At 40.0% G+C, this 26616-nt stretch overlaps 1 protein-coding gene across 4 annotated transcripts in view; it reads left to right on the top strand.

The window, feature by feature from the left end:
- Window positions 1–26616, top strand: part of PTPRG (protein tyrosine phosphatase receptor type G) — a 619877-nt gene that overhangs the window by 467815 nt on the left and 125446 nt on the right. For all 4 annotated transcript variants that reach the window (XM_074957367.1, XM_074957366.1, XM_074957368.1 and 1 more), the window contains exons 7-8: window positions 3683–3840; window positions 8305–8497. In XM_074957367.1, coding sequence (XP_074813468.1) covers window positions 3683–3840; window positions 8305–8497 — 351 coding nt within the window. The remainder of the gene's footprint in view (window positions 1–3682; window positions 3841–8304; window positions 8498–26616) is intronic.

Genomic DNA, 26616 nt, shown 5'->3' on the forward strand with positions numbered 1-26616 from the left:
CTTCTAATATTTTAATTATCTTATTTTAATCCAATGTATATGTTGTCTTTGTTTTAATCTTTGGAATTATTAAATAAAAGTTACATTGCTTTAGCTAAAAATAGTAATATTCGACAGTGTAGATCATGCCTGACTTTAACTGTGAGTTAGCAAAGCTACGTTTTTTCCCCCAAGAAATTTTCTCTTTCACAGTTGACTGTGACTTTCCAGACACTTAAAAAAAAATCGGCCTAATTGATAACCAAAATTTAATCATAGTAGGATACTTTCAGTTTGCATTCAAATAAGGTATTTCTTTGTCTAAATAAGCTTCCCTTGGTTGATTATTCATGTTGTAGTTCAAAATGTTTAAAAATGAAAGACAGACTTGGATGAAATGTAGACTACTTAATACAGTGTGTATTTAATATAAAAGTCATACATTATTCATTTTTGCAATTTGAATAACTTTGAATTTAGCATCCCTGTTCTTTTTCTTTTCCTTTGATGAACAATTAATTATTAAAATATAATATTGTCAGCATATGGCACAAAAATCCTTGAAAGTGGAATATGAGCTTCAATCTTCAGTAGTCGTTTAATAAAGGAATATGCCATATTTGTATGTTGTTTTATGTTTACATTTGTCCAGCATTTTACAAATTTTCATACATTCTAACAAAAGCTTAAAGTAGTCAAAAATTCAAATTGTTAGTTATAACTGAAGATTTTAAAATAGGTAACTGTAAGCCATACAATTTTAAAAATGCGTACACCCCACATCTAACTTACATGCCTTTGCTATGTGCATGTCCAAAATGGCCTGTTGGAGTCATAACTGTCCATTTGTACGTGAAAATGCCACATTTATACAGGCAATTGCAGGAGCTAGCGAGGCGCACGGTCGTGTGCCTTTTATAAAACTCTTTCTTTTCAGTTGCTTTAAAGGTGTGTACAGGCTGCACTTGAAAATCAGAACCTAAAATTGAACCTACAGGTTTTCCTGACCAAATTTTCATGTGTAAAATTGAGCAAATGGAATTTGAGGTTGCGTGCATATAAATTTGGCTGTGGGAAAAAAACAAAAGCACAGCAATGATTATAAATGCATGCTAGGGTCCCTTTTGAACTTTGGTCGGTGGTACGTTTGACCATTTCTATTTTTAAAAACAAACTTTTTTTTTCCCATAATGGAATAATGCTTTGGTTTAAGTGCCAAAAATGTGCCCTGCTTTTTTTTGTCATATCTGTTTCCATTATATGGAAAAAACATTCAGTAAGGAACAGGCAACCGCGCTCTTTTAGCATCTGTGCTTTGACAGGAACAGAATTATTCATATTTTTGAGTACTGAAGGCGTCTGAGACCGTGCACACCGGTTGCTGCTAGGTAGCAGAATCTAAAATGCCTCCAGTACATCACACATTTACAACTCGTAGCAGCAGCACAGGAAAATATCATGATTACAGGAATGGTGCTCAGGGATGCAGCTGTACCTTCCTTTGATGTGATCAAGGCCGCTAGAAACCTGTGTGGTTTAGTGAAACGGAATTCTGCAGCTTTTCAATCCTGCCTTTCTGTGTTCTAAGTTAGGGCATATTCAGCAGATCTATCAATCTCCTTGCAGTCAATTAAACCATGAGAAACCCCACCAGCCAGGAGAAGTGGGGTAGCTCATTAGCTCTGAGGAGGCTAGATAAACACAATTGTGGATCAGTCTTAATATGGACTTTTGTTTAAAGTCCGGAGAAGATAAAGCCGTACAGAGAAAGTGAGGAAGGAAGACAGACATTTTCTCTGTAAAGGAGAATTCCATTGTTGGGATAGCCCACAGGCATAAAGCACTTATTAAGCACCTTACTGGTCCCTTTTCCATAGACATAGTGGGAGGTTCAGCTCATTAGTCATGCAGACTGCAGGGGATAACTGCAAAGGAACAGTGGAGAGGCCATCTAGCCTGCAGCTGTTTCCTTCTTTTATGGTGCATTCTCCCAAATTTAAATGTTACAAAACTGCAGCTGTTAATTAATCAGAATTTGTACAATATACTTGTTTGGATTTCAAGATGAAGTTATGTCAGTTTTGCTCCAAGCTGTGTCCGTGAAGTGTGAGAACAAGAGGTCCTGAAACAACTGAATTCCACAAAGAATAAAAATGCACCTCTTGCATATTGTTCTTGATGAACCATGCAGGTTTTCAGCGCTGCATGTCACTGACTTCAGATCAGTTTTGACTGTGTGAATTACACATGATGAAATCTGTTTTATGTGACTATACAATAGACCTGCAAAACCCAGCTGCCTAGCTACCTGCCTATCTGCCTTTTTAGGCTCACAGAAGTTGGATAGAAAAGACATATTAGATTATCAGTTCCAATCTTTTGTCTGTGCAGAGTACAATTTAAAAGTATATGTACATTAAATGATACATAGAAAAATGTGATTACAGTAGAAGCTTCCTCATTAATTCTTGCTGTAAATGTTGGGAGACCAATTGAAATCAGAGAAGTTTGCAGTTTAGCAAGGGTCCGTGACGGGGACAATGTGTCCAGTGCTGTGTTCTGTAATTTTGGCCTGCCGGGAAACAGTGTCTCATGTTGGCCCCACCTTGATGCACTACCAGGGCTGTTCAGACATCCTCCTCAGAAGGAAAGTGGTGGAAGGATAGGCTGTCTGTTCAGAGTTCTGATGGGCCTGCAGGAATGAAATGGAAGCTGACCGATTGACTGTGGAGATGCCTGTTTGATCAGGACAGGGAAGATTTTCAGAAAGGCTGACCTCATTCCTTTCCTCTTCCATGGACAGTAAGAGAGAGAACCACACCTGAATGTACTCCCGTGAATCAGCTCAGTGCACTGGAAGTCAGGGACACTATATTTGCCTGGAGGAGATGTCTCCAGCCTCAATGGTGTCCTCTCCTGCCTGGAAGAAAAGACAGAGGAAGAATTGCCATATGCAGTGTTCCTTAACAACATGGTTGCCCAGCAGCTCTGCTTACTTACCTTGCACTGAGTCGAGCCACATTAAGAAAGACCATTTTAAGAGTGGGGCAACATTTCCAAAGGCTCTCTCTATGACGATGATTCTGCAGACTTACACTTTGCTTCCTCTTCGTTCCCAGAGCCCCAGCAGTTCCACAGAAACACTGGATGGGCAACCTGGCTCTGGTTCCCCATTCTCAGCCACACTGTGTAATGTAACTATCCCTATTTCAGTGTTGCAGCTACTGTTCTGATGTGGGACCAGTACTTTATGTGGTGCTCTCTAACTGGCCAAGGAGAGCATGATGTCACATGTGCTGGCACCACCCCCCAATAGAGCTTTCTGGGTCTGCACTTTTATGGACTACTAAGCTGAAGAGCAATTTAATGGGGTTCTACTGTCCTGCCATTCTGAAAACTGTATTATATTCTTTCCTAAGGTTAAAAAAAGAGAAACCAATTGGAAAAGCAAATGTGTTTCACACCTGTGTTATACCCGCTACATTAAACACTGATGTTTGGCCCAAGATCAATGAACGTTTCAGGTGTCCTTTTCATAATCAACAAATAACTCTTAAAGAAACTTTCTGACGTGGTTTTATATTTTATAACTATGACAAAATACATTGTAAGCAATGCATATTTCAAAGCCATCCATGAACATGATATCTGTTTTAAAGTCATGTAAAATATGTATAATTTTATTTGTTATTCTTTCCTACAGAGAAAGAGACCTTTCTGGATCCCTTTGTGCTGAGAGACCTTCTGCCGACGTCACTGGGAAGTTATTATCGCTATACAGGTTCTCTGACAACTCCACCATGTAGCGAGATTGTGGAATGGATAGTTTTTCGCAGGCCTGTTTCTATTTCTTATCACCAGGTAAGCTTATGCCATTAGTAATGGCTCTATCTTGATTTGCCCTCTAATACTCAAAAACTGGTGTTTTAATTTAGAGGACAAAAAAAAAAAATCTGTTGACAAAAAATCAGAGGTTTTTTTTTTTAATATATATTGATTCTGAACATGAGCAATCAAACTTAAGGAGAAAATACAACATGACACCCAATTTCCTTCTAATGATTTAGCTAGTGCTGGTTATTTTAAGATAAAGCTAAGCTATCGTCTAAATATTTACATAGAATCCTTTTTTCTTCTTTTAAATTGAAGGTTTGTTTTGAAAGTAAAATAAGTAACTTTACACAGACATGTATTTAGTACTTTGAAGTAATTACACTAGGAAAGAAATGTTACCATTAATTTGCTATCTTTAACTGTTGTTACAGCATAGTGAAGCTGCCATTATGTGCTTATACAAATCTTTAAAGCTAGCACATAGCATCTCTTATTGTAGATTGAGGCAATGACTGGAACTTGTATTGAGAGGAATCCCACAATAACAAATGAATATATGCAGTCAAGTGTTTAACTATTAAAAACAGTTTGACATTTTAAAACCATTGTTTTTAGAAAGACTTCCTGTTAAATTCAGATTCTCCTTTAATGTTCTTGTTTTGCTTCAATTGTTGAAAACAGAGCTGTTGTAAAATAAGCTATTCCGGTAAAAGTTAGTGAAGTATCTAACTAGAAGTGAATGTAAATATGTCAGTATACACACTCCATAAGCAAATGTTTAAATGATCTAATACACAGCTTAAGGAATGAGTGTCTATACATCGGGGAATAATGCTTAAATTATCCAAAAGTACAAAGTTTGGTTTAAAAGTCATAAAATAAATATAGTACATAATCTGTAATATCCCAAAATGAGGAAAATAAATTTAACAGTACGGTTTAGATATTAGCATCCAAATATTCAGGTATGTCACTCGTAAAAGGGTATTATACTAAGAGTAGCTTGTAGAAAGCAAATATAGCAATGAGTGTAGATGATACCTATATACCCCACCTCCACCAGGGGGTTGCACGGCTGTACCTACAGTGGCATAGGTAAAATAGGACATCTTGTATGTGTAGACAAGCTTTCCATGCTGGTTTAACTGGCAATGTGGAATAATTGTATTATTTCCCCCTGCAGCATAAGACGGATATACACGTAGAGATGTAGGTTCCAACCTGGCCAATACTCTAATTATTATTTGTCCCTTTTTCAAAAGCAGCACAGTGTAATCCATTCCCTTAGTTTACCTTTATCACAAACCACAGGAAACAGTCTGTAATCCCACATGGAAAAAGTGATATTATTTAAGCTCTGCTGAAATTCCAATAAAATCCTTCCAAAGTCTTCATGCTCCATCACTGTCATCTCACCTTACAATTAGACAAGAAAACAGGACAAGGCCTGCCACCCCACAAATGCATTGTAAAGCTAAGTGCATTCAGTGACCCAAAGCATAACATTATCTCTCAAAATACATACCTCTGAGTATTTTATTGTGATTATAATGGGTTCAGTATTTTAATTGCCATTTATATATCCATCATTTAGAAAACTGTGCACATCAGGTTTTTAATAGTTTGTAATTACATGACTTTGAGTTTTAGATCACTTTCCTCCTTACCTAGAACGGTGCCTTAAGAGCTCTTTATTTCATTTGAACTAGAGCTCTCGCTCCCTTGAAGGGCACAAATTTAACTTCCTCTGTTCTGCCAGCAGTGATGGATCAATTAATAGCTAATTTGTGTTACATAATATTTTTGTAATAAATCATTTCAACTTTGGTTTTATACATCAGCATGTAAAAAGGAAAGTTAAAATTGCATTTGAAACGGCAGCAGTTCAAATGCAGTTATGCCTCCCCAAGGTAGCTTGCCAGAAGAAAATAGTTTAAAAGTTCTTTTAAAGGGTTTAAAAAGTCAGGTTAATGTCGTGGAAGTAGAAAGGTAAAGACTTAACTTAGAGTGAGCAGTTGGTATGTAAGTTCTTGATCCTGCATCGACCTTATGCACCAGCTTAACTTTGTACACTGCAAGTCGTCCCACTGTGTTCAGTGAGACTGTGCCCAGTGCTTACAGTTAAGCAGGTGCATAAGTCTTTGAAGAATCAGGGCACAAGAGCGATTATCAGGAACCACGTGTTTTCTCTCCCTTCCTTCCTCCCTCATAAGAAAAGTGTAGGGTAATAGTCTCTTCATCCTTGTGTCTACCTGTGTGTGTTGCCCCTAGCTTTCCCCATAAGTGGTGGTTAGAAATTCCAGGGGAGCAGGATTAGATCCTCTGAGTCTTTCTTATTGCAATATAACGAATTGTAGTTGTTGATGTGAATTATAACCAGCCTAAGCACCTCCCTCACCCCAGATTTCATTCTGGCATCTTTCAGTTGCCTGCATCAATGAGGGAACATTTCATTTTTTTATCACTGTTGCTGCTTGATCATTAATACTATGCCCACCTTTTTAAAGGGCATGGACTGGACAATGGCACGCACATTAAACAAAGAGCTGAAATGACATCACTGTGGGCAGTTGACTAATAGAAGTTCTCCACATTCCCACAAAGTAGATAACACGGGGTCAGTCAGAGCTGTGGTGTCGGACTGTTCAGTGTGTGTTACTTACCTCTCTTTGCCTCAGTTTCCCCATTTGTGTAACAAGGTTAATAGTTCTGTATTCCATTGGGGAGTCGTGAGGATCACTGTTTGCAAAGTGATTTCAGCTCCTCATATATAAAAGGTTGTACAGGTCCAAGTTATCATCAATGATATATTAATTTGAGGGCAGATGAATTCTCTTGATACTCCGTTCCAAGTTCCGTACCTTAATCCAAAATTGCCAGACTCAGGATTAGAGATGTATAACAAATCCCTTCCATAATCTCATTTCTAATTTTCTTTGGGAGGCTCCCACTGATAGAGTTCTAAATTTTGTCTCAAATTAGCAGGCCCAACACACCACCGAGCTCCAGCCATGCCTTCTATTGAAACGAAATGGGTTCAGTTAACTCTGTCCTGCCCTAATGATCAGAAGAAATTTTACAGGTTTCAGTTGAGTAGCTAGAAATCACAGAGCATGGCAGAATGGGCGGCCTGGACAGCGGCACAGAATGGGTGCTTCAAGGTTATTGATCTGTGCGGGAAATTAAATGATTTTAGAGGGTCCCCAGACTCCAGTGGGGAACCCTAGACAGGTCTGTTAAGCTTCCCTTTGATTTTTTTAGAGAGATGCTATCAACTAAGGCTATGATGTGATTGACAATATAATAGTTTTTTTTCCCCTGGGTCATTAGTTCGTGTCTCAAAACTGTCACATCCTTCTCTGTAGCTTTTAGTGTAAATATACATAATGAAAAGGAGGCAGGTATAGCTTTCAAACTGTGGTTTGTCATTAAGCTGTAAGAGAAACTCAAGTCCCTCTAAAGTCTCTGGGCCAGATCCCACTTCCACTGAAATCAAAAGCATTGACTTCAAGGAGAGCAGGATTAGATTCTTTATACTGCGCAGTCTTTCTTACTAATTCTAATTCTTGATCTGAATGATAACAAGCGTTTAATAAATGCTGGATTGACCTCAGCAACCAACTGAACAAACAAGTTAACTGAATCTTTTCAATTTAGTCTGCCAAGAGAAAAACTGTCTTCCTAGAGAAAAACTGCCTAGAGTAGTTTTTCTCTAGGAAATATTATGCTTTTTCTTAACAGAATGCACTTTTAAACTACAATTATATCTTATAAATTAATACGTTATAGTTAAAAATAGCCTGGATCTGCATGCAGCATAGGAAGGAGCAACCTGTTCTCTTGGAGAGAATATGAAAGAATTAAATGTACCAAATAACATGACACACAAAATAAATACCAGGAGCATGGTTAGGATTTCTCCCTTTGTAATGAAGCAGGCGAGAGAAAATGTCAGTGTGGCCCAGTGGACAGGACACTGGACAAGGGATCAGGAGATCTTGTTTCTAGTCCTGGCTTCCATGCTGACCTGCTGTTTGACCTTGGGCAAGTCACTTTATGCCTCAGTTTCCCCATCTGGAAAATGGGGAGGACGCTTTTGACTTCCTTTGTAAAATGTTTTGAAATCTATCAATGAAAACAGCAGCCTGACAGCGACATGTCAGTGTAAGTAGGTACAGGGACTATATACAGAAGAATGATTTTGTGATGTAATGAATAAGTGTACAACACTTCTCAGTATAATATTAAGAAACAACATGATATAAGCAGAGAGGGAGGGAGGGGCTGGGGGGGTTGTCTGTGCGCATATTAAAGGCTTGAAGGCAAGGGAGTCCAAGAACAAATGTTTTCTTTCCTGTGTCAGACTCAAAATCAGTCTTGGCATCAGCACTTCCTGCCATTTTACATTCTTATCAGCCACCCGGATTTCACCACATTGTTTTTCTAATTAATGTTCTTTTTTCTCTTCCCTGCCCTGATGGCCACGTTCAGCTGGAGGCGTTCTATTCCATATTTACCACAGAACAGCAAGATCATGTCAAGTCTGTGGAGTATCTGAGGAATAACTTCCGACCGCAGCAGAGTCTGAATGACAGGGTGGTGTCCAAGTCTGCTGTGAAAGATGCTTGGAGCCAAGATGTGATGGACATCTTAGAAAATCCATTTGGCACAGAGGCTTCCAAAGGTAGATTGGGATTAACTGCATTTGCTGAATGACAGATTTGTTTTTTTTTTTACATAGGGCTTTCAATTAGTTGTCACTAGAAGTACAGGAGGTTCACTAAAGAAATATAGCAAGACTTAGTGAAACACTGTAGTTATACTTTATTATATTTAATACAGTTATGAGGCACTGAATTTTATTTTCCCCCACAATGCTCAACTAGCCTATGGAACTCATTGCCACAAGGAGGCTAAGAGCTTCGAAGGATTCAAAGAAGGATTGGACATTTATATTGATAAATCTGGATCTTCGAGAAAGGATTTTAAAAAATAGCCAAGAGTTTTAGAAGGGCTATAAGACCTTTAGGTTCAGGGCATAAACCAACCTCTTGGTAATGGCAGTTGGGAAGAATCTACCCTTGTGGAGAGGTTATTCTGTAACTCCTTTCTTCAGTGTTTGTTGCACCTCCCTGTGGAGCAGCAGCCGGTGCTTGCTGCTCTCAGAGATAGGTGGACCTCAGTTTGGAAAAGAGCATTAAGAGCCACACTGGCACAAAGAGCCACATGGCTGTTCCAGGCTGTCAGACTGCTTTGATGCACTCAGCAGATGTGCAGGTGTAAATAATACTTTCAGATTTATTTCTTTTATGTTTATGTTCCATTTTTCCTATGGGATGATTTTATTAGGCAGAGCTGCTGCGGGATGATCTGTGTTTGCCAATCATTCCCTTTGAGAAATGCTCACTTCTTAAATAATCTGTCAGGCACCCACCTGCCTCAATAATGGTGGAACTTGATGGGGTTGGCGGTGAAAGGGGACAGTCCCAGCTGTGAGGGAGACAGACATTCTCTAAGAACCTAGGTAGCTCCTCCCCTCAGGAGTCTCTGGCACCCATTGGCCAGCTAGGGAGGAATGGGTGCTGATTGGCCAGCCTTCCCCAGCTTCCAGGATTTAACCTGGAGCAGGGGCCACATGGAGCCCCTTTCGGCTCTGTTCCAGCAGCTCCACCCTACCCACCCAAACTAGGAATGGGAATCCATCCTGACCGTGTCTAGCTAATTGCCCATTCGGGGGTCAGGAAGGAATTTTTTCTCCCATGAACCAATTGGCAGAAGACCAGGGAATGTTTTGCCTTTCTTGCAGCACCTTTAAGCCACAGAGGGTTACTTAACTGAGATATTGGGGTTAAGTTGTTTATTGGTCGCCACTTGCAGCCGGTTTCCAGTGCAGTTAAGAGAATAAAATGGACAGTTCCCAGAGATAAAAAGATCTGGGATTGTGGTGATGGGCCTTGAGCTCATGGGATGGGGTCTGACTTTGTTGTCTTGGCGGGCCAGGGTCTGACTTTGTGGCCTTTGCAGGCCAGGGTCCCCACCCTTCTGTACCCTCTGTCCTCCTTGGAATAGGGAGGGTGCAAGGACTCAGAGAGCTGAGTCTTAGGGGGCAGGCTGAGGAGAGCCTACTCTGAGATATGGGTTATATAGTAAGGAGCCCTGTGACCCTGGCACTAGTTAAGGGTTATATGGTAAGGAGCCCTGTAACCCCACACTGGAAGTAATTAAATATCCTGATATAGGAGAATATAAGTGATAGGTGTGTAGTGCCCCTCCCCTGTGTTAAAGTTTAATAACATTGTGACCTGCCTCTTCAAATCCATCTATGTGTCTGTCTTCATTTTACCGCTGTGTCCACATCAGTTGAGTGGATTCAAATATGCACGTCCATGGCTGGCACTTTGGCCTAGCTGGGCACAGACAGCATACCTCTCGTGGCACTCAGCTGCCGCCCTCACCTTCCCAAGAGAACTGGGACAGAGCGGGGCTCTCAGGGCTTTATTATTCTGTGGCTGTGTTTGCTCACATAGAGAAGCACATCAAAGGCTGCTTTGGGACAAGTAATTTATATCAGGAGTGAGAAGAAGAGATTGTCAATCAGAATAATCCAGGCTGTGCTCTGGCCTGAAAGTTTCAAGCGGTGTTTTATCAGCATCATATGCCAATATTTATTCCTTCTGATATATACTGCGCGAGTATTATTTACCCAGGGCAGTAATGGAAGTTAATAGTTTACATTATGTTAAAATGACAAAACTGACTAGCTTTTATTGTGAGTATAACTCAGGTACCTCTGTACCATGTGGTATAATACTGCAGAAGGTTTTACTGCTTTGGCTGAATGTTTGAATACTCCTTGCCTCACTGGACTGTTTTTAAGATCATAAAAGATTGTTTGTGTGCTCCTTCCTCCCTCCTCCCCAACCCTCCCAAGTAAATAGCTGAGACCCACAATTGTAAATTATAAAATGCATCCAATGAAATGAGCTGTAGCTCACGAAAGCTTATGCTCAAATAAATTGGTTAGTCTCTAAGGTGCCACAAGTACTCCTTTTCTTTTTGCAAATACAGACTAACACGGCTGTTACTCTGAAACCACAATTATAGCTGCATGTTACAAATATTATGCAATGGATTAGTCTTGAAATTCGAAGTGTTGCCATTGATCAAAGCCCATTAAAGTCAATGGAAATATCCCCACTGACTTCTCTGTGCTAAATCCAACCCTAAGGCCCTGATTCAGCATGTGCCTAACTTTAACGTGTGAATAATTCCAGTGAACCAAATGGCACTACTCGCATATTCAGAAGTTAGGCTTAAGTGCCTTGCTGAACGGGAGCCTAAATCTGTATGGAGAAACCTTGTATCAGCTGAGATCAGTTCAGGCATACTGACCATCCACAGGTGTTGTGACCACCTTGGCATTTGGGGGCAGGGCATTGTCAGTGGAGGGCCCTTGATTTTGGAACCTACACTTGTCTAATGGCCCATTTTGCTGGAGTTTATGTGGGGTCCACTCTCTGCTAGCAGCACCTCCTGCTGGCCGCCCTGGGAATTAGCTCTGCCAGGTTTGCACTCCCCTTCTGGCGGTGTCTTCCCGCATGCTGTCTCACCCTGTGACCCCTCTCACTCCAGGGACTGCAGTCTCCTCTTCGTGGCTTGGCCCTCCAGCCAGCCACTAAGGTCTTCCCCTTCCGGGGAATTCAAAGCCTTTCCAGACCCACTCTCTGTCTGGCATCTCCAACGCCCTGTGGCACTGCCCAGTGGCTGACAGGTGAACCCAGGCCCGCCCTCTACACTGGGTTTCAGCCCACTGACCCTATAACAAACAGCCAAGGTCTCTTTACCATCCTACCCCTTCCTGCTATTTCCCTGGGCTTCTTCCACTTATCTGGCTTCCCCCCGCCTCTGGGTTTGCCGTTCTTCCAACTCCCTCCACTCAGGCAGTGACTGTAGCCTACTTCCCTGCAACCCTTGTCTGCAGCCAGCTACCTGGCTTTCTATAGTCCCCTCCCGCCTCCCATTTCTGAACAGGTGAGCCTGTTCTTTAATTAGGACTTCCCCTCAGCATTCAGTCTACCATCTGGCCTCCATTAACCCCTTCCACTCCTGCGTTGAGTGGACACCCCATCACAGGTGAGAAAAGAACTATTGATTGTTTTCTCTAGGCCTTTTCCTCTGGAGGCTGACTGTTGGTGAGAATTTATTTGCACTGACTCTGTCAACGTGTTGTAACTTTTCCAGCTGCACATGTACCAAGAGACAATGGCGGCAGGTGCATTTTTATAAACTTAAAAGTAAATAGGTTGCTCTGGTGTTTCCAAAATAAAATGGATTGTAGCACATCCCTGCAAAGGCTATAGGGCCAAGTTATATCTGCTCCAGAGATACAGCAATGCAAATGTTCCTGGCCCCTTCCTTGACGAAGGTGAATTGGGGAATGAAATGCCTGGTCCACTGCACATTCTGAACTACTGACATATAAATAAAATGACTTGAAGTCACAATACTTGAGTGAAAGCTAAACCTATTGTTTATTCCACTAGGAAATACAGTGCATCATTATATAGTGTCATTCATGCAAAAGTACTGCAGCACAAAACATTTCACAGCCAGAGATAGTCTAGCATACAAATATAAGACTCCAAGGTTAACATAACATATTAAACCTTAACATATGTAACATCCATCTACATTCAGTGGCTGTCATTGAAATACCAGCATTTGTCAACAGCTAACATATTGTAATATCCAAGATTACCATAGGTTTCAGAGTAGCATCCGATGAAGTGAGCTGTAGCTCACGAAAGCTTATGCTCAAATAAATTGGTTAGTCTTTAAGGTGCCACAAGTACTCCTTTTCTTTTCAAGATTACCATAGTTTCTCTTTATATGTAGAATAAGAGATATTTGCGGTAACTGTATGATAATGGTTGGGAAATGTTGACTTTTTAATAGCTTATGTTGTAATATATTGTAGGATTGGCAGTAGCCATCTTAAGCTTTTGTTCATGTGAGTTTTTTATGTCATGAAAACCCTGTGAACTGTTATAAATCTAGAAAACTATTTATAGTACTTAATAAGCCATTTTATTTTATAGGAAAAGGAGCACAGAAATTTACAGGATGTTTGGAATAATTTTGAGAATCACCCACTTAACAGTGCCATGTGTCTGTCCATTGATAAACTGAACTGACCTGAACTGTTCTGGATATGCCATGCATCAATATTGGAACTCCTGTTCTTTAGATAGCAAAGATCATTCAAATCAGATCAATGGTGACCAGCTGGCATGACCAATAAACTATGAAGATACATAATAGAAAGATCAGTTTGTTTGTCCAGTTCCCCTGACTATATGTTTCCCCACATAGGGCAGCAACTCATAGTGCTTAGCAAGTGGAATTTCTTTGATTCTCTCATCCCATTTCCTTCCATTGGCAGAACCTCCTGAAATTCAATTTTCTTAGGACTACTCTATCTTAAAAGTTAGGCACATGCTTAAGTACCTTGCTGAATCAGCACCTCTGACCTGAGAATAACATTTAAATTGATCCTTCTACATCAAGAAAGCGTACAAATCTTATGTAACAGTCCAGTCACTGAAATGTACAATTATGACAGTCAGAACAACCTCAGCTAGAACATGATTTATTGATTAAGGGGCATCAGCCAGTAATAAAACGTAAAATAACCTTTTGATGATCCCAGATTAGTGACGGATTATGGCTCTAATCCTTCAAACCCTCAGGTGATTTATCCCATTGAATTTAATAAGACTACTCACCTGTTTAGCGCTATGGATGTGTGTCAGGGTTTGCAGGATTGGGGACTGCATGTGTAGACTTAAAAATGAGAGCTGGACAGATATTAGATACAATTTTAGCTAAACAATAAATGAAATGGGTAATGTATTGAATATATTATTTGATTGATATTCTTTAACCAGTTATGAAACTTATCAAATATTATAAAAATATTCATCAGATAACATGTAACAGAATGATGATGGCAATATTAGATTCATACCACTGGACCATCTCCATTAATATTAATAATTGCACTTTAAAAACAAAAAACCTCCCCATAATAATTGGTTTCTCTATTTTCTCACTTGCCCACCTGAGTTCAGATTTCTGTGTTTGTCAAAGAGCATCACACATTACGCTACTGTGTTCAGTTTTTAATGAGCCGAGGTAGGATGATTTGTGATGATTATTAGCATAATAAGTGAGCATGACACTTAAGAGTGAAATAATAAACAGGGTCCTCTCACTAAAGAGCTTACAGTCAATGGGCTCGACTGTCCAACCCTGAAAATCCCTTACTTTCATAAGTAGCCCCATTGAAATGAGATATACCACCAAACAGTTGGTGCAGCTGTTGCAAAGAAAACAGACCATTCTTAATTCATGACATGGCGTGTAACTTAAGGAGAAGTTGCTGCCTCTCAAGTAGTTGGTTTCAAAATGCAACTGATTTGCAATAAAGTCTTTGCCTGTATTTCTGCTACAGATTTGGGCTCTTAAACAATTGTTTGTACATATATATAGTTGGTTATGAAAGCCTTGCCTTTCACCTTTCAGTCTCATTAGATGAGCTGTAAGATTCACAACAATGAAACTAACATCCCATGGGGAGGTGCTCTTGACATCAGAGTTCTCTTTTGCAGATGCTTGATTACTTCCCCAAAGGTGTCTGATTGCTCTTCACTGGAGTCCCATATGATGCAGTTTGCCATCAGTGGGAATTTGTCTTAGAATACCACCTTTAATTATGATCCTTGACTTAGTTAACTAATGAGCAGTCATAATTTCACTACAGTAGCACCTGATGGCTTTTGACTCTGAGTCAACATCTGGGTTATTTCTCTAGTATTCCACATGTAAATGTTTTTCATATTTAGTGCACCAGGTTAATCCATCATGATGCACTCAGTTTGGAAGTCATTGTAACCTCCAAGTAATTAAAACTATCTAGAAGATGTGTTTTTTGTTGTTGTTTTCCTGTATGTTTCACACTTGGGGAAATGCTCCAAATATTGACTTGGAATCAAAAGTACAGCACTACTCAAGCAAAGCAAGGTAGTTCAGAGTCACTATTTCACAGCTCCTGACATCAAAAATGAAAGCAACGCGTCCTACTGAAGTTCTTCCTTTTTTTCTGAATGTCATCACATACTCTTAGAAGGACTGTATCAGAGCATGGCTTCAATTAGCATAATCCAAAAAAAGATGAATTTTTCTGGAAAGTGTGCAAGGGGAAGAAGTATATGAAGATGCAGTCATTTGGGGGCAGACAGTTTCGGGCATGAACAGTAATATTTCAGAATGGAACGAAGCAATGTTTCTCAGTTATATTGTCCAGTACAGGCAGTCCTCAGATTTACGACACAATTGGTTCTTGAAAATTGTGTCATAAGTCGAAACATTGTAACTCAGAACCGCAATCCACTCCATTGCGGGACCGAGCATCATAAAGTCGAAACCAATTGCCGTAAGTCAAATCAGGGTGTCAATTCAGAAACATGGTAAGTTCCATTCGTCATAAGTTGAATGTTGTAAAATCGAGGAGTGCCTGTGTTTGTGCCCTATGCTTTATTTTTCTTTTGGAATGAGAATCGTCAGGAATAAAACGGAGTCTCTGGTCTGTAGATTTGATGCTGTCTTGTGGGAAGATAACGAGACTGTAAGTCTGGGTGGCCAGCCTCTACCAAAGGTACAAAAGTTCAAGTTCAACAGTACAGGAGAATGGTGATCTCAATGGTGAACTCCTAAGCAGGACAGGAAGGGCATTAACTAAAGGAGAGAGGTGAGAGCAGTGATCTGCGATAGGAGAATGCTTATCATGTTGGAAAGTAAGGTCTACTAGATGGTAATTAGGCCTGCAATTGTGTGTGGTTCTGAGTGCTTGGCACTGAGGAATAGACAGGAGCAGAACTTCAATACAGTGGAAATGAAAATGTTAAGATATGGATGCTTGGAGTTACAAAGATGGACCATGTTCGTAACAAACAAATTAGGGAAATTGTGAAGGTGGCACCAATGATGGAAATGCTGAGGGAACCCAGGCTTAGATGGTTTACGCATGTGAAAAGAAGAAAATATATATATAAAAGAAATATATAGGAAACAGGGTGTAAAAGTTCGAAGTGCAAGGTGAGAGAAAGGTTGGAAGACCTCAGGCTAGATGGATGGATGTCATACAAAAGGATTTCATTAGCTGCAGAGTTTCCAAGGAACTGCTTCAAGCCGGACTGGAATAGAGTCCTCCATATGGATGGGACTAAAGCTACAAGAAGAATAATTTGTTTTTCCTTTTTAAGTGCCAGTGTTTTGTGTAGTCCTCAAGGCAACCAAGCAGTTCCCTTGATTTCTTTCTGCAGCTCCAAAGAAATCGCTCACGCAGGAAGGTTCCCTCTCTTTAGGAGTTGTATTAAAAGTCTGAGGCAAACAAAGAATCTTGTATAGCAACAAGTCCTAAATGCTCATTTCTGTCTCCCCTGAGAGACCTAATCTTTTATCCGAAACATAGCATACGTGAGAGATACAGGTTTAAAACTATATATTACAAACATCTTAACTTGAAATCACCAACAAAATGATAAAACATTATTTATTTCCTCCCATCTTATCGTTAGTAAGGGAAAATGCAAACGAGCAAAAATCATTTTCAGTGCACTTACCATATGGTCACGGTTGCAGCTAATCTTACTGCCTTTTATAGAATCTGTTCCACCCACTGATTGCACTCTGGGTAAAAAAGTTTTTCTTAAACTTCCTAAGAGGCAGGGTTTTTTCTTAGTTTCTGTTCATTCCCTTTTGTTTTTAAGATTCTTTTGCAAATTTCTTTGCGGGATCACCTTCATTGTTATGCCCCTTCACATTTGCATATACCTTAGCCACATCACCTCTTACTTGTCCTTTCCTTTGCAGATAAACCCAGTTATCTCAATATTTAAACTATTCTAATCATTTTCCTAAGTCATGTCAGACAGTGAGCTGATAATTCCATGCATCTTCTCATTACCACCCGACATGCTTTTCCTGATCAGTATCTTGCATTGCAGTTCTTCAGCCCTGGTATTACTATTTATATAGCCCTGTAGGTGTGCACTATGCAAACACGTTAAACCGTGTCTTGCCCCCCCAAGGAGCCTAAAATCTGAGACACAGAGAATACAAAGGATGAGGGATCAAAGTGAGAATAGGAACTGACACTTTTCAAAAGGAGATACTCCACTTTTCTTACAAAAAGTTATAAGCTGCTTGAAGAGTACTTGTGGCACCTTAGAGACTAACCAATTTATTTGAGCATAAGCTTTCGTGAGCCACAGCTCACTTCATCGGATGCATACTGTGGAAAATACAGAAGATGTTTTTATACACACAGACCATGAAAAAGTGGGAGTTTATCACTACAAAAGGTTTTCTCTCCCCCGACCCCACTCTCCTGCTGGTAATAGCTTTAGATAAGCTATTACTAACCGGAGAGTGGATTGTGGAGGGGGGCAGGGGAAGAAAACCTGGATTTGTGCTGGAAATGGCCCACCTTGATTATCATACACATTGTAAGGAGAGTGATCACTTTACATAAGCTACTACCAGCAGGAGAATGGGGTGGGGGGAGAGAAAATCTTTTGTAGTGATAAACACCCATTTTTTCATGGTCTGTGTGTATAAAAACATCTTCTGTATTTTCCACAGTATGCATCCGATGAAGTGAGCTGTAGCTCACGAAAGCTTATGCTCAAATAAATTGGTTAGTCTCTAAGGTGCCACAAGTCCTCCTTTTCTTTTTGCGAATACAGACTAACACAGCTGTTACTCTGAAACCTGTCAATAAGCTGCTCGGTATCCTTCCAGTTTGGTGTGTCCTGCTGACTTAGTTTTGTTTTAGTTTAGTGTGATGTTTCCATTGCTGTGACCACTATGGATAGTGAGTGAGTGGTTAATAAACATTTATGAAGCACCATAACTTTGTCTGGTGCTCTTGAGATTAGAGCATGGACAGGGATTATTTTTAAAGAGTCGTATGAATAAAGTGTTAAAAAATGGAATACCGTACATATTGCATCCTCAGTGGTATGAATGCACAGCTCCTATTAATTCTAATGAGCGCTGTATGTACTCCACAAGGAGTAAAGAGATGTTTTCCATTATATACCTCCTGTTCTGGTGGAAGCAAGACGAGGCTTATCTGTCCTTCATAGAAAACACGATAAAACCACAGTTAACAGGACTAATGCTCAGGGGCTCTGTTTCTGGCTCTGCCACAGAGATCTTTGGCAAGTCACTCCATCTTTTGGATGATCATTTTCCCTACCTGACTGCAGTGTTAGGAGGTGCTCAGGTGATGGAGGCTATATTCAGTTCTATGCAGGGGGCTTCCCAGAAGGGGTCGGAAAGCTCTTTGTAATGTGTGTCTCTGACTTCCTACCATTTAACATACTTGGTTTCCAAAAACTGCTATTATTTGATAGGTTGGAGAGATGCAAAGATATCTGATTTCTGTCTCTCTTCCTCACACACGCCTCCAGCAGCCACCCCATCGTAACTAGGAGCTCTCGCTATCAGCCAGTCAAAGCTTACTTACTGGGCCAGTTTAAGTAAGTTCCTGGGTTTGTCCATCACATTTCATTTTACAGCTGCACTGACCTCACGCACACACGCATTCCTCTTCACCTGTTTTAGAATGATGCTAGTTAGCCCCCTTGTGATGCTCCCTAGGAATTAGTTTTCTAGGTCACTCCTGTACTGGTATGGCTGTGTGCCTCTACTAGGCCAGCCATTTGGCCCTTGAAAACATTTATCATTAATCTCAAAATTTCCTACAGTTCAGACCAAGAGGAGTCATGATACATTCCCTGAATGAAAAGATTATAAGCTAAGTGAGGAGCTAATTTGCCATTCTGAACAGGGCATCCTACAGGCACATAATATTGTGCATAGACTCTTGTCTCACTATGCTTGTGCCCACATGTTCCAAAAGAGTGTGATGCACAAGTTGGCCGAACTGTTGCCTGCGAGGTGGCTGCCATGCATCAGAAGGTTTAAATGGATGACCCTTGTTAATGCTGCAAATATTTCCCTTCTCTAAAAAATCCTTCTTTGTGCCAGCATTGACGCCGTATGTGTCTCTGCACTTGATCACACCCGTTTCGCTATATACCGAATATACCGTACAAATATATAAATACATAGATCTAAGTAGACATAGGTATACATTTTAAAGGTATGTATTGTACTATGTATATGCTATGTGTATCTGTAGTGTGTAATATATACACAGAGATTGTAGTCCAGATCTTCAGCTGGTGTAGACTGGCATAACTGTGCTGAGCTCAGGGGAGCTGTGTTGATTGATACCTGCTGGATTTGGCCTACAGTGTACAAACCCGTGTGTGTGTGTGAGAGAGAGAGAGATGAAACATTTGTGGGGAGAAAACACACCACAGTTTCTGCCTTTCAGTAAAATAGGATTTGTTGCAGTGATGCCATGGAAACTCAAATACTACAAAGAAATCCACACAGAAATTAATCAAATTGCACCCCAGATGCTAGTTGAATATTCACCTCAGGAAATGGGCCATCAGCAGATGGGGCAAAAACTTGGCTTCCCAAAGCCTCTTAAATGGGAAATTCTGTAAGAGCATTTTACCTACCCAGTCACCAGTGGGATGCCTTTGTTTCACATGGAGCATCAGACAACACAAGGTTTTGTCCATGCTTCTTAAGCATAAGGAACAACCTTGTTTGTTTGAAGCATAGTCAAAGGTAAGAGCAGAGAAGATAAATAGTCTGTCTCCTAGATACAGTCTGCCTGTACATTGAAGTAGATCAACACAAATATTTGCGAGTACTGTGCACTCTGTAGCCTGTAGATGCCTGCTAGCAAAGGGCAGGCAAAGGTAAAGGATAAAAGTGTGTGTCTCTTTAAAAGTGATTATTCTTATGTATTAATAATGGTGCTTACAAGGATCACAGCAGTTAACAACATGAACTTAAACATGTCTTCTGCAGTTTCCACAGTATGCATCCGATGAAGTGAGCTGTAGCTCACAAAAGCTCATGCTCAAATAAATTGGTTAGTCTCTAAGGTGCCACAAGTACTCCTTTTCTTTTTTCCATTGCTATGATACTGTCCGTTCAATACATGCAGGGTGTGTGGATTTTGTGTTTGCAGTGTGTTTTACTTAGAGTGAATCATTCTGATACATTGCATGGGTTATTTAAAGTTGGAAGAAGGGGTTGTTAGGAGACAGAATATGCAGGTTTCATATTTGCCCACTTCCTGGTTAGTCTTTAAAATGTGCTTGATTTCTGTATTGTTTGCAGACATGTTTCTCCTGGTCAGAGTGACAGGTTGAAACTAGGACTGTCGATTAATTGCAGTTAACTAGTGCGATTAACTCAAAAAAAGTAATCACGATAAAAAAAAGTAATCACGATTAATCACACTGGTAAACAATAGAATACCAATTGAAATGTATTAAATATTTTGGATGTTTTTCTACATTTTCAAATATATTGATTTATATTACAACACAGAATACAAAGTGTACAGGGCTCACTTTGTATTATTATTTTTTATCACAAATAATTGCACTGTAAAAATGATAAACAAAATAAATCGTATTTTTAATTTACCTCATACAAGTACTGTAGTGCAATCTCTTTATTGTGAAAGTGCAACTTACAAATGTAGTTTTTTTGTTACATATCTGCACTCAAAAACAAACAATGTAAAACTTTACAGCCTACAAGTCCACTCAGTCCTACTTTTTGTTCAGCCAATTGCTAAGACAAACAAGTTTTTTTTTACATTTATGGGAGATACTGCTGCCTGCTTCTTATTTACAATGTCACCTGAAAATGAGCACAGACGTTCGCATGGCACTTTTGTAGCTGGCGTTGCTAGGTATTTACGTGCCAGATATGCTAAACATTCGTATGTCCCTTCATGCTTCGGCCACTATTCCAGAGGACATGCGTCCATGCTGATGACGCTTGTTAAAAAAAATAATGCGTTAATTAAATTTGTGACTGAACTCCTTGGGGGAGAATTGTATATCTCCTGTTCTGTTTTACCCCCATTCTTCCATATATTTCATGTTATAGCAGTCTCAGATGATGACCCAGCACATGTTCCTTTTAAGAACACTTTCACAGCAGATTTGACAAAACGCAAAGAAGGTACCAATGTGAGATTTCTAAAAATAGCCACAGCACTCAACCCAGGATTCAAGAATCTGAAGTGCCGTCCAAAATCTGAGAGGGACAAGGTGTGGATCATGCTTTCAGAGTCTTAAAAGAGCAATACACTGATGCGGAAACTACAGAACCCAAACCACAAAAAAAGAAAATCGGCCTTCAGCTGGTGGCATCTGACTCAGATGATGAAAATGAAAATGCGTCGGTCTGCCCTGCTTTGGATTGTTATCGAGCAGAATCCTTCATCAGCAAGGATGCACGTCCTCAGGAATGGTAGTTGAAGCATGAAGGAACATACGAATCTTTAGTGCATCTGGTATGTAAATATCTTGTGACACCAGCTACAACAATGCCATGCGAACGCCTGTTCTCACTTTGAGGTGACATTGTAAACAAGAAGCAGGCAGCATTATCTCCTGCAAATTGTAACCCAACTTGTTTGTCTGACTGATTGACTGAAGTAGGACTGAGTGGACTTGTAGGCTCTAAAGTTTTACATTGTTTTATTTTTGAATGCAGGGTTTTATGTACATAATTCTACATTTGTAAATTCAACTTTCATGATAAAGAGATTGCACTACAGTACTTGTATGAGGTGAAGTGAAAAATACTATTTCTTTTGTTTTTTACAGTGCAAATATTTGTAATAAAAATAAACATAAAATGAGCATTGTATTCTGTGTTGTAATTGAACTCAGTAAATTTGAAAATGTAGAAAACACCCAAAAATATTTAAATAAATGGTATTCTATTAATGTTTAACAGCACGATTAATCGCTATTCATTTTTTTAATCGATTGACAGCCCTAGTTGGAACTATTGGTCGGATAGCACAAACATCAATAATATTGTTATCAGGCCTGTCAGAAATCAGCCAGAACAAACGTTCTGATACCTCCGTCTGCTGTTCTGCCATGACAACAACAGCTGCTCTGTCCTGCCGACCAGCCGCTCCCACTCCTCCCAGACACCAGGGAGAGAGGAAAAGAACCATCCCTCCGGCTCCCAGATAGCTTGGCAGCCCCCTGCCCTTTCCCAGCCTTCTGGGGAGGGAAGGAGAAGAGAGACCCACAGTGACATAGCTGTTACTCCTCTGCTGGTCTCCTCACACCCACTGCTGCCCAAGTAGCTCCCTCTCCCCAGTGCGGCATGGGAACACTTTTTTCCTTTGCAGCCCTATCCATGCACACGATTTCCTCCTCAGCAGGGAGAAGAGCAGGGCTGAGCAGGGCCTCACTTTCTTGCTACAGATCTGGGGCTCCCCCACCAGAACTGGATTAAGGCAAACCATGGCTCTAGCCACCCCAAGACACAGACCCTGGGGCTTTGCTCCTTACTTAGAGTGTGGGTTGCAGAGGGATCCCCCTCCCTGCCCAGAGAGGCAGGGGCAGCAGCCTGGATTCCCTATTTCCCCTCGGAGTGGCAGCAGGAACTCTATTCTGTTTGAGGACAAACAGGGGTGTATTTTCTCTCCAGAGGCAGCAACAGCAGCAGGCCCCCTCCAACCTTCCCTCCCTTTCCTCAATATTTACTTCAGTGAGTTTGCTGGGGTAGATGGGTGGGCTGGGTCTGCTGCATTTTCAAGCTTTTTCTCTCACTGCAGACCAGAGATTTGCATATAAAAGCAAGTAGAAATCCTGGTGTATTCATGTGACTCTAAGAAGCAGTACCCTAGGCATGAATCAGAAGTGCCTATGCCTTAATCCAGCTCTGTCCTCACCAGACACGTATCTGGTGTGTCTTGCTGACGGGAGGGCAAAAGTTTAAGAGACAGCCTGCTGGCCTTCTACTCTGACTACACTTTTGGCCCACAGCCCTTCTAGTTCTGAGTAGGGTTCTTCCGAGGGTAGGCTGGCACAGACTCCTTACTCCCCCACTCCTCCGCCATCATTTGAAAGTTGGAACAGGAAGTATCCTCCACATGCTGTGAGATTTTTAAATAGGTCGCAAGTATGAGTGTGTGAGTGTGTGTGTGTGTGTGTATAAGACTACTTATCTATCTCTGTATGCATATACATCTTTTAGTATAGCTTGTGGGTGTATATAGTCACATTCATAGGTTTGAAGGCCAAAAGGGATCATTGTGATTGTTCCAATGGTTAATTACTTTTTTTACTGTTAAAAATGTATACCTTATTCCAGTCTGAATTTGTCTAGCTTCAACTTCCAGTCATGGGATTGCATTATACTTTTCTCTGCTGGACTGATGAGCCTATTATTAAATATTTGTTCCCCAGGTAGATACTTATAAACTGTGATCAAATCACCCTTTCTCTTTGTTATGCTAAATAGATTTAGCAGTTTGAGTCTCTCATTCTAAGGCATGTTTTCTAATCCTTTAATCATTCTCATGGCTCTTCTCTGAACCCCTCCAATGTATCTACATCCCTCTTGAATTATGGATGATAGAACTGGATACAGTATTCCAGTAGTGGTCGCGTCAATGCCAAATACAGAGGTAAAATAATGGCTCTACTTTTACTTGAGGTTCCCCTGTTTTTGCATCCAAGGATTGCATTAGCCCTTTTTGACACAGCATCAGATTAAGAACTCATGTTCAACTGATTCTCCATCATGACTCCCAAATCTTTTTCAGAGTCACTGCTTCCCAGGAGAGAGTCACCCATTCTGTGAGTGTGGCCTTCATTCTTTGTTCCTACATGTATTCATTTACATTTAGCCATATTAAAACACATATTTGCTTGAGCCCAGCTTACCAGGTGATACAGATTGCTCTGAATCAGTGCCCTGTCCTCTTCATTATTTACCACTTCCCCAATTTTTGTGTCCTCTGCAAACTTTATCAGTGATTTTGTATTTTCTTCAAGGACATTAATAAAAATGTTAAATAGTGTAGGGCCAAGAGATGATCCCCATGGGGCCCACCCTGGAAACACACCTGTTCGATGATGGTTCCCCATTTACAATTACATTTTGATACCTAGCCATCTTTTAGTCCATTTACTGTGTGCCACGTTAATTTTATATCTTTCTTATTTTTAATCAAAATGTCATGCAGTACCAAGTCAAATGTCTAAGTATATTTTATCAACACTATTGCCTTTATTAAGCAAACTTGTAATTGCATAAAAAAAATCAAGTGAGTTTGACAGGATCTATTTTCCATAAACCCATGCTGACTGGCATTAATTATATTACCCTCTTTAATTCTTTATTAATCAAGTTCCATTTCAGCCACTTCATTATCTTGCCTGGGATCGATGTCAGACTGAAAGGCTTCTAATTATCCAGGTCATCCTGTTTACCCTTTTTAAATATTGGCACAACATTAGTTTTCTACCAGTCTTTAGGAACTTCCCCAGTGTTCCAAGGCTTATTGAACATCAGCATTAATGGTCCAGCAAGCTCCTTGGCCAACTCTTTTAAAGCTTTTGAATGCAAGTCATTTTAACATGTGTAACTTCAGTAGCTGCTATTTATCATCCTCCAGGAATAATAGTGGGATGGAAAAAGTGTTATCATATGCTATGACTATGTCATCTGTTTTCCCCCAAATACAGAACAGAAATATTTATTGAACACTTCTGTCTTTTCTGCATTATTATTGATAATTCTACCATTTCCACCTAGTAATGGACCAGTACCATTGTTGGGTTCTTTTTGTTCCTAATATATTTTTAAAAACTCCTTCTTATTGTTCTTAACTCTGCCAGCCATAGATTTCTCCTTGCCCCTTTGCTTCCATTATCAATTTTCTACAGTTCTTAGCTTCTGACCTATATTCATTGCTATCAACTTCCCTTTTCTTCCATTTGCTGTATATTATTTTTTAATTTTGTATCGACTATCTTCACTTCTCCACTAAACCAGGTTGTTTTTTTTTAAGTAGCATGGCCTTCTTCCTCAATGGTGGTTTTGGGGCATCCAGTAAAATATTCCAAAATAATTCCCGATGATCATTCGCATTTTTCTGACTAAATTCTTCCTCCCAGAAGATTTGGCTCATAGTTGTTTTCTGCTTTGTGAAATTGGCCCTTTTAAAGCATCTCTGTGTGTGTGTGCATCTATACATGTATATGTGTATATGCATATATTTATATATATATAAAACTGGTCTGGACTTAATTCTGTTTGCACATTTAAATTTGATCAAGTCATGATACTTGTACCTAACTTACCATTATTTTTTAGTTCTGTGATCAGTTCCTCTTTATCTGTCAAGATGAGGCCTAATATAGAATTCTGTCATGTTAGATGCACACTTCTTAAGGTAGGAAATTATCATCTCTGATGTTTAGGAATTCCAATGATGTTTAGTACTGGCAGCATGAGCCTTCCAGCATACGTCACTCAAATTGAGGTCCCCAGCGATCACACTGTATTTCTCCTACACAGTGTAGCCAGGTGCATAATGTGCTGGTCATGCTGATCCCTAATATGATTTTGTGGCCTGTAGCAGACACCAACTAATACCCCATCTTGTGCTTTATCTGTTAGGACATTGATCCATAAGCATTCAAGATGATTTTCTTCCGAGTTATCAGTGATTTGGTAACAGACAAGTAGTCACGTATCTATTGATAATCACGTGTATAATATGCCACTTAGGATGAGGTAATATTTAAGTTCTAAACGGCAGAGCCATGTGAAAAATAAATGTATTCCTTGTCTTGTAGCACTTCATTTTGTCTCTGCCCGCTAATCCATCTCCCCAGGATTTATTCTAACATACCAAACCTCTGAGCAGCTTCGATGCACTCCAGGTTTTTAAAATCATTTTGATTCAGAAATGTCTCCTTTCCTCCATCCACTTGTGAATTTCCTTCAGAAGTCCCCTTGCCCAAGGACTCTCCTTCCTTGCACAGGCAAGATTGCGTTCTTCACCAGCCCTGGCTTTTCTGTGCACAAAAATGTCATGACTTTAATATGCAGTATGTCCCAGTTCTGCAGCAATAGAAACAGCGATTTATGCCTTTGGGAAGGAGGAGATTCCCAGCTTCCCAAAAGAGGACACAGTACATCCAGAAATAATGGTGGTGACATTTTTATGCATAGAAAAGCTAACTTAGAACATTTCTAGGTTTTGATGGATCTCTCTCAGCCCTGTACTGTTGGATTCATAGTACAAGTAGGCTTGGAAGGATTCGATTTTTATCATGAAAAGTCTATAACCCTCAATTTCATTGTACACGCAAAAACTGAGAAAAAAAATTCCAGTGATGATGATCCAAATTTACAGACAGGCAAAGTAAGAAAAACGCTGCTTGAGAGCTTATTCAAGTTTAAGACTATTTGCTTTCTATATTTTGACATGCAGTGTTGACAATTTGTGTTTTAATGGTCATAAAGTTTAACTTTTTGAATCTCAGCATCTACTGTCATTAAATTCTCTGACCTCCTCATTGTCTGACACACACACCCTAACTTTCCCCAACTGCGAAAAATTTAATTGATAAAAATCGGGGGGGAAGGCTCTGAAAACTGAAATCAATAAAAACAAATGCTTAAAAATAAACTTTTATATTATCTGACAAAATTATAAAAATCAAATTCCACCAAGACAAAGTATAAGGCATCTGGCTTTACAAGAGGAAGCGATACAAGAAATAAACTCAATGCAAGTTTTAAAAC

Source organism: Natator depressus, chromosome 7 (assembly GCF_965152275.1).
Source record: "Natator depressus isolate rNatDep1 chromosome 7, rNatDep2.hap1, whole genome shotgun sequence".
Taxonomy (NCBI): Eukaryota; Metazoa; Chordata; order Testudines; family Cheloniidae; genus Natator; species Natator depressus.